The following is a 14,353-nucleotide window of genomic DNA, read 5'->3' on the forward strand; positions in this document are numbered from 1 at the left end:
AATTTATTTTTAATAAATTTTAAAATATGTGTTATTACTTTTATTTATTTTTGCTTATTTTCTTCGCTTACGTTTCTCGTGTCTTGCGCAAAAAAAATTGTGTTTTCTTATCGACTATGTACGCTTAATTGTTTTGCAATATTGATTAAGGAGGGGGAAATACAGATACAAAGCAATATATATGTTCAATGTACACAGATCTTGTATATATTCGTATATAGTATGTATGTGGACCCCCGCCTTCAACTATTTATATATATATTCTTGATTCTTAGGGCCATGCTAATTGATTTAAATTCGATATGTGAGCCACTTACTTTAGGGTAGACCATTCAAAAAAACAAAAAAAAAAAACTTAATGCGAGTTTTGCTCCTTGAATTTGTTTTTTGTCATTCTTTAGGATGTATTTAATAAATTCTAAAATACAGGAATGCTTGGCAATCAATGGAAATGTAAAAATTTAATTTACTTATTAGGAAGATATTTTTCCTATGCGCAACTATTTTCTTTGACATTAGTTTACATGTTTTTCTTTATTTATTTTTTTGGACTGTCACTAAAATTTTGGTTTATTGTTTTTTAAAGTTTTTGAAACATAGCAGGAATTATCTTACGTTCCTAATAATTTTGTATACAATTTAAGAATGAAAACCAGTAAATATTAAATTAAGTAACATTCTTTTTGCATTTACAATATCAACGTAAATTCTTCATACAGCTTAAAACAATTTAAATTATATAAACAATATCAACGTAAATTCTGTTTAGTATTATTTCTAAGGGCTTTTTTTTCCATGGGCTTACAAATTCAAGTAGCAATACCCGCCAGCTGCGATATGGCGACTATTCACAACACCACAAGCTCCGCTGCTGTCTCTTTATTATTTTCTTAATTATTTGTATTATTTTTCTTATTTTTTATTTTAAGAGAGCTAAGTGTTTCGCTGCCCCTCCTCCTCCTTGTGACCTCCCTCCCGACCTTGGGCCGCCAGACAAGTGCCGAGCAAGGCGGCGGCCGCCAGCCGCTAGTAGGGACGCCAGACATCCGCCGATGGCTTGGGGGTTCGCGTTCTAATGGGTCCACCACCGCCTGCCCCACCACTTGAACCACTGGCCGATCGCGAGGTGGTGCTGACATCGTCCAAATCGATGGTCTCCACGGGCGATGGCGATCGACGCGTCGAACTGACCGGCGGCGAGGCATTCGGATTGGCATTTTCCGCATCCGGCGGATTGTGGGTGATCAGGGTAACGCACCTCTTGATCAAATTCACCCCATCGTGCTCGGGATTTCCCCCACTGCCGCTGCCCAGAGGGGGATGGACATTGGGATTGGGATGATTTTCCTGGCTGATATTCGCAGCCGCTGCAGCTGCCGCATTCCGTAGCCAAGGCAAATCACTGTAGCTGCCATATAGTTGGGTATATAGCCATTGACTCGATTGGGGCAGCAGAGGACTCTGGAGAAAAAGTTGAGCGGCCAGAGCGGGATTGAAGGTGTGACCGCTGGGCGCAAAATGACTGGTGTGGCCGAATAGCTCCGAGGGATTTTTGCCACTGCGTTGGATCAAAGCGGTGAAGGCTCCCCCGTTGCCCGGTGAACTTTCACCCAGAGAGCCGCCCTGCTGCATACCGCCGCCATTGTTGACCTCCACTTCCGTTTCCGCTTCATCCGCATCCGCCTCCGCTTCCGCCTCCTCCTCGTCGTGGGTCAACGGCGAGCCGCCCAGACTTTTCCGCGGCGATCCCGTCACCGAAATACTATCGCTTTCAAAGCCCGCATCAATGTTATTATTATTATTGTTGTCGTTATTATTATCATGATGATGATGATGATGCAAACTGGTCACTGGGACTGGCGGCGATGACGTCATCGGCGGCTGGACAAAGGCCGACAGCTGAGTGCCGCTCGTGGTGGTGGTGGTGGGGGATCCCTCCGGACTGGTGGTGCTATGAGCCGCGCCCACGGTGGCCAATTGCTGATGCTGCGGGTTGTCTCCTAGTAGGAAAAGAGGTTATATTTTAATATAATGTATACTGTAATTTATAGAGGAGATATACCACTCAGTCCACGCAGTCCAGTGGCGCTGGGAAAGGCCGCCGCATGGTGGGTGAAAAAGGGGGCGGCGGGAAAGGCGGCCGGGCGTCCGCCCAAGGCCATGTGGGCGCGCCAATCGGGCGCATGCAGGTGACTGTGCATCCCCACCAAATGATGGGCAAATCCTGAAAATATTAATAGAAAAATGATACAAGATAATTGCATATTTCTAGAGAAAAAGTATATAAATGATATAAATGATGAAAAAGTAGAATTTTTTCTTTTTGTTTTTTTGCTGTAACTTGGCCAAAAATGGTCTTACACCAAAAATACATACTGTTTTGAACATATAACAAAATAATAAATAAATCCATAACACTTTCCGGGTGATCTTGAAAAAATAAAATTTTTGCCAATTTTTAATTTTTTTTGTAAGGGGGTACATCAGATTTTTTGCGAAAAATAAAAAGTCAAGGAATGCCAATCGATTGGAAATTTCACAACGAGTTCAGAAAGGTATGACAATCCATATTTGGATCAATATTTCCATTTTTACAGTCAAAAATCAAACGATGTTTTGTGACAAATTTGGATTTTGTTTTTTGGTAAAAATTTGAATTTTTTTCTGTCTGTTTTTTTGCTGTAACTTGGCCAAAAACGGTCCTACACCAAAAATACATACTGTTTTAAACATATATCTTGAAATTAAAGTACGAGTTCAAAAACATATTATATTCCATATTTGGACCTTATTTGGATTTATTAGGATTTTGGGCAAAAATACCTTATTTTTCGATTTTCAATTTTGTACTTAAGAAAATCCAGTTGGGCAGTTCACAAGCCCCCTAAAGACCAAGTTCATTCCGGCCCAATCCTTGGTGGGGGCCAAGTGCAATGCCAGGACCAATAACCGAAATCTCGAAGCCCAAAAACGCAAAAAAAATGAGCCAAGAGCAGGAAAAACGATGGCCAAGATGACGAAGGGGCAGAAGAGCCAGAAGCCTCGTCTCGACCACATATAGCCCACTGTGCAAGACCAAAAATGCTGCCGCACATTTCGGTTGCTGCAAAACAACATTGGCAAAGGAAAAGGAAGAGCCCCCTTGAAGACCCCCCTTTTTCTTTGCAGTGGCGGCGGCCATTGCTGCTTATGTGTATGTATGTATGTATGTATGTATGAAGCCACCTGCCCCAAAGACAAACTCCTAAATAAATTCATTAAAATTATCCCCCAGCCAGTGGCGTCTCGCTCTCTCGCTCTAGCAATCGTTCCATCTCTGTCCTCTGGCCTCCTCGCTGCTCCTTGGCCATGTGTCCATGTGGCCGCCATCAAGTGGCAGCCCACAGTTGCGGGCATCCTCGCCAGGATGCCGGGGAAGCCGGGAAGCTCGAAAGGAAGATGCAGCAGGAGCCGGAATAAGATGGCCGAAGGCGATGCCGACGGCGACAGAGCCAAAAAGGAGCAAAAGGAGCCACAAATGGCACTTGCAAAAAAATATTACGTATACGCAGCATGTGCCTAAAGAACTCTTTACAAAAAATATCACAGTTAAAAAGGTTTGAATATGATTTTTGCTTAGCCATTTGCTTTAAATAATAGTGGCAAAATTTAAAAAGCTTAAATCTTACAGGCAATTATAAAAACAAAATAGTTAATTTTACATTTAAGTTCTTAAAAATTAAAATTAAAAGAATAAAACATTACTTTAAAAAAACAAAACAAAAAATTGGTCGTAAAAATCAAGTTCGATTGTCTGGCTATTTCCATTTGAACTTTTCCACCACATCCCCGCGTATTTTCTCTCACTGTAGATGATTGCAAGGAGCCGAAGCTTAAGAAAACGCCAAGACGTTGCTGAGTGAGTGAGAAAGAGATAGTCGAGGAGAGACGAGAAGAGCGAAGCGTAGAATTCTCCGGCGGCAGACCGACCACAATACACTCACATGCTCGGTACTCTCCCTCTAACTCAGCCTCTCTCTTTCGCGCACCCAGCTAGCCGTCTCTTTCGCCGGCGGACCGGCTGGCTTGTCTCCGTCTCGTTTTAACACACTTGAGGCCAAATACTTGGCCAAGTTTTGCCAAAGTTTGCAAACCAAAATTTCACCGAAAATGTGACACCAACGAACCAACCAAACGAACCACTGCAGCACCACCCACCCGCCACCCACTCCTCATCCGATTTTCCGCCCACCGTCTGGAAAAGCATCTTGCGTCGTCTTGAGGCAGCTGCATTACTTGATTGGCATGGCTGCATGACATTTTCATTTTCGCATCCACATATCTGTAGCTATGGATATACATATACCTATAGATATATGTAGGTATATAGTCATTGATATCGGTACAATGCGGGAAAACTGGGTCAAACTACGACAAGTGGAAGTTGTCATCACCATCATCATCATCATCTCGACATTTCGCCATGTCTGGCGTCTTTTTTGATGAGAAACTTTTGCTGCCTTCAGTCAAAACAAAGGCGGGCAAAAAACAATCGCTGGGTGTGCACTTCTATATAGTATCTATACATATACGCATGTATATGCACTATATAGCAACGGATGTCACTGAGATGGCAACTTTCGTTTGAGGACCCATTGTTAGCAAAGAGCCTTTCAAACTTTTGCACTGAAAAGGCATTATTAAATGTCTTTGGCCAAAGGATCATTCTTAACAACGGGGAAAACGTAAGAACAACATCTTGTGATGGGAAATAATTAATTTTTTATATTTAGCCACCCAAAAACTCTGTTGATTTTAAAGTCTATATAAAATAACTCACGTTTCTAAGCATATTGATCATTTTTGATCTTTTTCTGGTTATTATTATCTTTTTTACTTTTGCTGTGGAAAAAAAGTTAAACATTAATTAAAAATTCCTTAAAGTTTAAGTAACAAAAAAAGCGAGGGGAAAATCTAGTCTGAATCTGCTGTAAATTAATGAAGCCCCTTTAGAAAGAGATCTTGATAAAATTGTAGCTTTAGCATAAAATAAGACCCAAATATTTAATATACTTATTTTTAAATTATATATCTTATACTAATATTTATAAAAGAAATATAGTTGAGATTTAAGATTATTATCTTGCTTATCTGATTATTTATAATAACTATATAATTCAAGTTCCTATAGAAATATATATTTGGGCGCAGCTGGGGACACCATTTTCTAGTTGCAACACAAGTAACAGTCCGCAGAAGTCCGAGGATCGTTGAGGGGTCCTCTACAACCCCTACAACCCCTACTTATAACCCCAAAGAGCCCCTCTTTTTTGCACCATCTACAACTATTTTATTTTTATACTCTTTTTTTTTTAGTTTTGGTGCCCCCCTAAAACTTTTTGCTCTAGGTTCCTTTGTACACCATATAGTGGAAATCGTTACCGCCCACGATTTCGAGTGCTACTTAAAGTTGTCCTCGACGTCGACTGCGGCAGAGGCAGCGACTGCGACTGCGACGGCGACTGCGGCAGAGATGGCAGACCGTTGAGCAAATTGTGTTTTCCATATAATATAACATCACGTCGATTTTGGGTAACCCAAAACTATGTACATATGTATGCCACACAGACAGTGTCCAAAGCGAGAGAGAGAGAGAGGGAGTGAGTGACAGAGAGAGACGGGGAGAGAGAGAGAGAGGGAGATAGAGCGAGAGACCCGACCCCATAACTGCAACCTAAATATGCGGTCCTGTAAGGAAACCCTATGTGCGATAAAGGGTTAGCCGCTTTTGGTGTCAGTTTTGGGTTTGCCATTCCTCTCGGCTTTTCCACCGCTTTCCCAGCGCATTTCCTTTCGTCCAGTCTATTTTTTTTTTGCTTTGCTTTTCCCTCACGTAACGGTATTCGTCGATGGCTGCTTCTGGCCTGTGAGTGTGTGAGTGTATTCCCATTTGGGACACTCTCAAAGCCGCCTCCCACTCACTCATCCCCCCTCGTCGCCCCTCTCTCGCCAAGGAGTCTCCCAGGACCCTCCCCCCAGGACCCTGCACGAGTATGGGTGAGTGTGTGTGTAAGAGCATAACGCGGTGCCATTGGTGCGCCGCAAAAAGCTTTCATGAGTCCGGCGTCCTACGCTCTTCGGCTCCGCTTTCTTTTCTTCTAGACTTTCTTTCTAATATTTTTTGTTTTCCTTTTTTTGCCATTTTTGGGTACCGCATTGTGGGAAGATTCTGCTTGGTTGGTTGCCAGGGGTTAAGGGTGAGGGGGCACACAGGGCGTATGCTTGTTGCCGCCGTCGAAACTTTGGCCAAAAATACGCTCGATTGTCGGTCAAGAAACAGAATAAATCTGGATAAATGTTATATTTTAATAATTGCAATTAAATTATTATTTCTGAATTCAGGTACTAAATAAATCGAGGAAAATGTTGTATTTTAATAATTATACCTAAATAATACAGAAGCCGAATAAATCTGTAGAAATGTTATATTTTACAAATTATAACTAAACAATACAGTTAATGAGGGGATTTTTAAAAAACTTTACATATTTCTTTTTTGAATACGAGTTTGTTTTTGGCTACATAAAAAAGTTATTTCAATATTTCATGGTTTATTTCTAGCTTTAATTTATTTTAGAAACATTTGATGTTTTAACAAAAATATATTTATTTATTTAGTTACGAATTATAAGAAATTAATTAAGTTTATCATTAGATAAGCATTAAAAAGTTTTTAATGTTTAACTATGAATATTCTTATCTTGAATGAATATTTAATTTGTCAGTAATTTACAAATTTGACATTGCTAAAAATAATTATCTATGTATAATATAATTCAAATTAATTGATGAGAAACACTGCCTTAAACCGAAACCAAATTATCAAGGTAATATTTATTTAAGATATCGTGATAAAAACGACTTAATAAATTGGTAAATAAATATTAAATGTTTAATTTCTTTCCATTAATATTAACGTTAAAATACCAATGTGTTTTAAATATATTTGTTAAACTATATTAAAATTAATAATAATAATAAACTTAGGAATTCAAGTTTACAAAAAAAAAACAGACAAATCAAAAGATAAGTTTAAAACCTGCACATACTAAATCTAATTTAATTCCTAATAAATCATATATTATCGCAAATAGTTGCCAAATTTAATAATCAAAATATTCTGCATATTTCCCCGTAAAGTTAATTAATTTTATTTAATAGTCAGTGGTTATAAAAAAAACTCGTAACTATTTTCGCCAAGAGATTTTCCGCTCGCAATGACTTGCCGTCGGCAAATGCGCTGAAATTTCTATGCCACCGACGGCATTTGCGATTCCGCCGGCAAGGCTGGAAAATCCGCCTCCGCCCACTCCCGGAAAAGCAGCCCCAGCCGCCCAACCGCCCACAAACGAAAACGAAAACGAGCGACAGCTCGAAGCCCGAAGAGCGGCAAAGAAAATGCTGCCGTCGCTGGAAAAATAAAATGGGAAAAAAATGGAAGAGCAAAAAAACTCAGCGGCGCGCAACAATTTCTCACCACAAGACGTTGCCTTGGAAAAACAGGGAAATGCGGGAGGCAAGGGGAGAAAAAAGAAGCAGTAAAACCAACCGGTTTCCTAACTCACCACAAAATAAGGGGGTGGTGGGTTGCTTTTTTTCGAGGGGGATTTAGGGGGGATTGGTGCTACCGTTTTGAGCCAACCCCCACCCCCCAATTTTCCCACTTTGAGCCCAGCCGACGAATCAGGGGAAATCGTCTAAGTACATGGCTCGCATTTTCACTCCACTTCGCTCGAGTTTCACTCAAATCCGAGATTTTCGAGAGCAGAGCCATTCGACGTCTGCGCATCAGCGTCATAAGCACACAAACACAAGCACAAAGGGAAAAGGGAAAAGGAAAGGCGACGCCGCCGGCAGCAGTCGGAAAATAAAGAAAGAAAGAATATTCTGTTGCTGTTTTCCGTTCAGCGCGGACATCGCGGCGGCTCCTGTGTTTTTGCCGCTGGCATTCGCTCTTTTCTAGTGCTTACGTTTTTCCTTTTTAATCATAAAAATATCATAAAAATATCATTTAAATGATAATCAAATTTTATTTACATTTAAAATACGAATTTTTAAATGTTAAAATTATATGGGAACTATTATTATAAGTAATACATTGACATTTACAATTATTCAGCCTCTCTAAAATTTGAATTAGCTTGAAAAATAAAATCTTATATTATTTCCAAGCATTATCCTTATTTTGATTGATCCTTGATTTTTAATTGATTAAGAAAATTGTCAACCAAACTGGGAATTTTATCCAGTCGATCAATTTGGTATTTATCAATTACTATGTACTTAATTAGTCTTAAAATAAAATAAAACAAATTTAGCTATTAAAAGTCAAAGGGACATTAAAATTTCTCTTTATGAAATAGAATATAAGATGCCATTTCTTAGCTGGATTTTTAAAATCTCAACCAAATGTTAAATAAAATAAATAAATTATACTAATGAAATATTGTATATATTACAAGGTCTTTAACTTTTTTAATAAAAAATTGTGAGTTTCAAAAATATCTCGTGGCAACTTTTCAATTTTCTTTTAATACACCGCTAATTTAATAAATGCCAAATTGAAAGTTAAAAATAAAAAGTAACCAAGAATTGTGTGACTTAATAATTTAACAATTTTGGCAGCTTATTTCTACCCCCGCCCATACAATCTTTTTTTTCTCGGCCACCTGGCAACCCTGGTAGAAAAAAATATCGCACAATTTTCTTTTCCTCGGCCGGCAAAAAAAAAACCGGTAGCAAGTTAATAAAGACCTCCAAGCCAGGCAGCTGTTGCCAATCACTTATCGGCGGCATTCGCCACAGGTGAAAGGTCGCCCACTTTACCACCCCCTTTTTTCCGAAGTGTCTGTCATATCAGTATTTACACGTATTTGTTGTAGATTTGCAAATTGTTTTGGCAAATTTGTTGCTATTTTGTAAGCTCCTGACAGGGATCCCTGGTAACGGAGTCCTGGAATCCGCCAGCCCCCTGCAAATCACCACCCACTCACACCAGCACACACGCACAATACGCACAAATTCACCGTTACACAAGTGTTGTCAACACATGCGTTCAATAAGTGAGACATGGGCAAAGTGGTGTGGGTGGGGGTGTGGGTATGCTGCCTTGGCATGCCAACCTCACACACACAAGTCCACACCATTACCATCACACTTAAACACTGAGAGAAAATTTTTAATTACTTATAATATTTTTAGTTCACTTTACCAATGTAATAATATATTTATTTGTTATTCAATATTGTCTTAATTAAATTTTTATTTTTATCTATTTAAATAATATTTTATAATCCCAGTAAATTCATATATATTTCATATATATTTCATTTTATCATTTTTAAATTTTAATAAATTTGCCAGATTTACATTTTCAAAAATGTAAATTATTTCAATATTATTATTATTATTTTCTCCCAGTGCACACACACGCACACACACATAACAACTCAAGGCCAAGGCGTAAACAGGCCGCAAGTTATTGCCAAAAAAAAAAAAGAATTGGTAGCATACTTCTCAGGGAGCCGAAGGAAAAAATGTTTTTCCCCGGCATTTCGGCAAACATATTTTCGCCAATGTTGTAAATAATTTTAAATGCACACCTTGTTGAGCCTCCCCCACCGCCAACCCCTCAGAAATTTTGCCATTTTGCAGCTTCCTTTTTTTTACTTTTTGCACAGGCCACGACCCTTGGCGTATTAGTGTCGCATTGACACGTAAATTGACATGAAATTGAATCAATGCTGTAATATGTCCTTGGGGGGAGCAGGCCAAAAAGGAGGGTGAGTAGGGGGAGGGGGACTCCCACAAGGACAATGACTTTAAAATATCTCCCTCTGTATATATATATATAAATATATATGTATGTGCTTAGCTCTTGTCTGGCAAATTGAGCTGTAGGCCTCGACTCGCCTCGCCCTCTTAACCCCCCACTGCCGACGCCCGTGCCTTTGTGACTGTGCAAATTTTTGGTGCGTCTGTCTGCATGTTTGATTATATGTACTAAATCATCTCATTCTTTCCTTACCCATCTTATTTTGGCATTTTTTATTTATTTTTTGGCAAGGGCGGCTGCCCGCCGAGTTTATTAACTTGTTTAAAGGCAGTAGCAAAGCAGCGTTTAACCCTTTAAGGGTTAAGGCCTTCTGGCGAAAGTCACCCCCGGGTTGGGAGTGTTGAAAGGGCAACAGAACATGAAAGAATATGTTACAAAGGGATGGGGATGGGGGTTATTGAAGTTTAAGTTCATGTTGGCGCCAGTGAAGGGTTAAGTTAACAAGATTGAACATGTTAGATTAAATAAATTAATGTTTTTGATAGTTATATTTAATTATTTTATAAATTTTTAAAATTTTTAATAAATTTATTTATTTATCAAAGAGATTTTTTTAATTTTAAAATATATAAATATAAAATAACCAATTAATTTTATCGATAGGAAATCACTTTCTGGAACAAAACCCTCATTCAGAATTTTAGCCAGGATAACCATGTGTGTGTGCTTAAATGCGTATGTTTATATTTGCATTTAAGGGTGTAGTAGTCAGTAGTCAGAGCACTTTGATCTTTGCCTTTGACAGCGACTCTACCCAAAAAAGGGGTTTTAAATAAATAATCTTAAATAGCGAAAAAAAATCATATGTTGGGCATTGTCTTGCGATGTTTCGTTGAAAATTAATTCGAGCAGAAAATTCATTTACAACATTAGCACATCGCTGTCTTTTTTGAGTCTCTTCTTTTTGCTCTTCTCTTTCGGGGTTTTTTATGACATAAATTACATCAAGCGCAAAATTTTAATATAATTTTCACTAAAAACGCAACGCGAAACTTTTTTAGTTACACGCCTTGCTCATCAAAGAAGCGTGGGGAAAGGGAAAGGGGTGATGAAGGAGAGGAGCAAGGCGTGTGTGAAACAGGATATCCGCTGCGGAAGCTACAAATTTTCCACTTTTCCACACACACACACTCAACGGGGGAGGGAAGGCACCTTCTAAAGGATGTGTGAAAATTCAGAAAAGTAGGGAAATTTCGAGAGAAAAAACACAGCAAGAAAATAAGTTTAAATAGATCGGCTTAAGTTTATTTGTAAAATTTCTTTAATTTAGGGAAAAACATAATAAATAATGCAATAAGTTAAAAATAAAATCTTCCAAGGAAATTAAAAGTAACATCATTTTTTTTAAATAACTGATAAAAAATTCAATAAATTGTTGAAAATGGGCTTTCGAAAAATTTCCTTTTTGCGTATCAAATTTTCTCTCAGTGCCTGTGGAAACTTGTCACTAATGTGCTTCTGCTTACAACGCCATTTTATATTTATTTCGTTACATCGTCTCCGGGCGGAAAGGACTCTCCACTATATATTTTATACTGCTCCGCACTGCTGCTCAACTACTCTCGCACATATTTGCCGAGTCCTTTTAATCATTTGGCAAACTTTCCCTGACACGCAGCCCGAGATCCCGTTAAAGGAGTCAACTACGTTTTCCGTATGCCAAAAAACTACTCACCAACACACACGCATGCTTACACACAAACGCACTCACACACTCACACTCACGCATGTGCCGGCACAAAGTCCTTTTAGTTTTTAATGTAATTTTGAGACTTTTTCAGCTGCTGTGTCACTTTGCACACAGCGAACCAACGGCATTCCCCCCTCCAAATTCCCCCGGGGTCACAAGTTATTTCTTTAAGTGATTCGCCAGGACATGGGTAACAGTTTAGCCAAAGGTTTTCGGACAAGTACATGCCAACTTGGTCTAAAAGCTCAAGAAACCGCTTTAAAATCCCTTTAAACTTTTGTTGAAAAAATGGTATAAATTAGAAAGTCAAATAAGAAGGGACTGAAATTAATAAATTAATAATATAAAACAACCAGTTAAAATATATATGATATATTTTAAAATAAATTTTTATTAAGCCAAAGAAGAAGAAGAATTATTTGGAACAAAGCTAGGCTTTTGAAATCACTTTTAAAAACTACGAACTATCATAAGTTTGTAACTAATTAATATATTTTTCTTAACATGCCAATAAATTCCAATTTATCCCTGTTTTTGGCACTCAAAACTAAGGTTTATTCTCGATTATCATCTCGGCGAAAGTCAAGTCATTTTTGCCCATTAAAGACATACAAATTGTGCCTGATTGCGAGCTCATAAATGATACGATGGCAGCAGAACAAGTGGTTCGTAAGCCTTTTCGACGAAGCGAATCCAATTGAATGGAATCGAAGTGAGCTGAACTGAACCACCCGAAGGCCTCATAAATTTCATAGCGATATTGTTAAATTTTAATAAAATCAAAGCGTATCAAAAGCGATTTGTTCACCAGGCGACGACTGTTTCTTGTTTTTTGTATTCGTTACTTTGTTATTTCCGGGGAATATCCCCTCTTCGAAGGACAATCGTCCTTGCCATCGTTATCCTTGTTCGCAGCCTGGTTATATCGCGTGTTTATTGTTCCAACAGTCGCGCGGGGCTCTTTAAAATAATTTAAGGCTTAAGGGTTGGGTTTTTGGCTTCGGATTTTCGGCGCGGGCTTCTGGGTTTTCTGGGTTTACACTCGCATTTGAATTTAACCCCCGCGATGCGCATTTCCAAGTCGCTTTTCGTGAGTCGTTAAAGGATTAAAATCATTTTAATGGATTTTTCAAGCTGTTGTTTTGTTGCATAATTGTCGCCTCCATTGTGTCTCGCTCTGTTTTCATAAATAGGGCACACATCCTGCTTGGCGAACAGGGTGGCGTTGACAGGAACCCATCGTCCTTCGTCCTTTGCCCGCCTCATTTGTCATCATCTTTATGCTAATGGCGTGAGGTGTTAATGAAGCACACTTTTTGCCACCATTCAGATAAGTCATAGGAGGCACTCCTAAGGTTAATTTGATTATGGATTTTTTAAATAATTACAAAAGCAATTTTACAAATTTCAAATTGTCGTTTTGTAAATATTTAGGTGTTATTAAAGCAAACTTTTTAAACGATTGAAATAAAAGTAACAGAAGTCACCCCTAACCGAAGGTTTATTTTGAAACTATAAATTTGCTTTTTGTAAATACTTAAAATAAATATGTTATAGAAAAAATAGCACAAAATCTTGAAGAAATGATTTTATTTTTTAACTGTTTACTTCTTAATATTACTGAATCTTTTAATCTTTCAAATCGCAATACACCATTCATAACACGATTAGTAAGCCAACCGAAACACAAAAAAGCTCTTAATCTAATATCCCTGCCTCTTTGTACACTTTTCAGACATAACCCTTAACCCTTAACCCCACAATCCATAAAAGCGCAAGTCAGCTCATTAAGGACTAAGCCCAACTCAATTGAAAAAGAAGCTCGCGGCCATCGGTGGATATGGAAATGGAAATAGAGACCCCGAAAACTGGGCTCTTATCATAATGACGGGGTAAGCATATCGCCGACCTATCGGGTTATAGCCAAAGATCTCTAATTAACCCATTAGCCAATCCCTGTCCTTTTTGTTGGCCCAAAGCCGCGGGCATTTTGGGATTTCGGCTTCGGTTCGTTTAACCCCCTGGATAAAAGGTATATTTATTTACAGCTAATTTCGCGTGTGGCCCGCGGCCAAAATAGACAGGCAATAAGCTCACCTGGCCTTAGCCCCCTCACCTCGAGCATCAAAACATTAACCCCCGGCCGCCCGACTGCCCGGTTGACATTGATACGTGTGGTTCGGTGTCTAACGAGCGACAAGCCCTTGAGGCCATTTCCCAAAAGCCGCTTAGTTCCCAGTTTAGCTCCGCTCAACTCACTGCACTGAGAAAAAATGCAGGGAATTTCAGAAAAGGTTTACAAACTTTAAAGGATGAGTTTAAAAATTAAGACAATTAATTATAATTGTCTATAAAATTTAAAATAAAAAACCCTTCTTTTGCAGTTTTGAGTATTTCAACTTGAACTTATTTTCTGCAGTGTGGCGGTCATGTTATCGCTTAAGCCTTCCAAATCCGATTCCCCCGGAATCCTCGACCAGTTCCGCTTACCTGGCAACTTGAAGGGCAATCCGGCCATAAGTGGATCCGGTCCAAAGCGTTGTGGCCCAAAGGCGAACGGATGGAATCCCTGGTGTCGCACCTTCGATCTGGGCTCCCTTGGCCCGTCCACGGTCACCTTGATGGCCTTCGTGTAGGTGGCTATCTGGATGGGATTCGTCGAGATGACAATCGTCAGGGTGAAGCTCTTGCCTGAAATAAATTATTTTATAGTTTTAGAAAGTGTTTAAATAGTTATGGGCTTAAATATAAATTTTAAAAAAGCCTATTTATGTCAAAAATATGTTCAT

At 38.9% G+C, this 14,353-nt stretch overlaps 1 protein-coding gene across 1 annotated transcript in view; it reads right to left on the bottom strand.

Annotated features, from left to right (window-relative positions):
• Positions 1-805: 805 nt before the first annotated feature.
• Positions 806-14,353, bottom strand: part of RunxB (Runt related B) — a 29,770-nt gene continuing 16,222 nt past the window's right edge. The window contains exons 4-6 of the mRNA XM_017140733.3: positions 14,055-14,255; positions 2,063-2,224; positions 806-2,000 (exon numbers count right to left, since the gene is read on the bottom strand). Of these exons, the coding sequence (XP_016996222.2) occupies positions 1,027-2,000; positions 2,063-2,224; positions 14,055-14,255 (1,337 nt within the window). The 3' untranslated portion in view covers positions 806-1,026. The remainder of the gene's footprint in view (positions 2,001-2,062; positions 2,225-14,054; positions 14,256-14,353) is intronic.

The sequence above is a fragment of the Drosophila takahashii genome, chromosome X (genome assembly GCF_030179915.1).
Source record: "Drosophila takahashii strain IR98-3 E-12201 chromosome X, DtakHiC1v2, whole genome shotgun sequence".
NCBI classification, from domain to species: domain Eukaryota; kingdom Metazoa; phylum Arthropoda; class Insecta; order Diptera; family Drosophilidae; genus Drosophila; species Drosophila takahashii.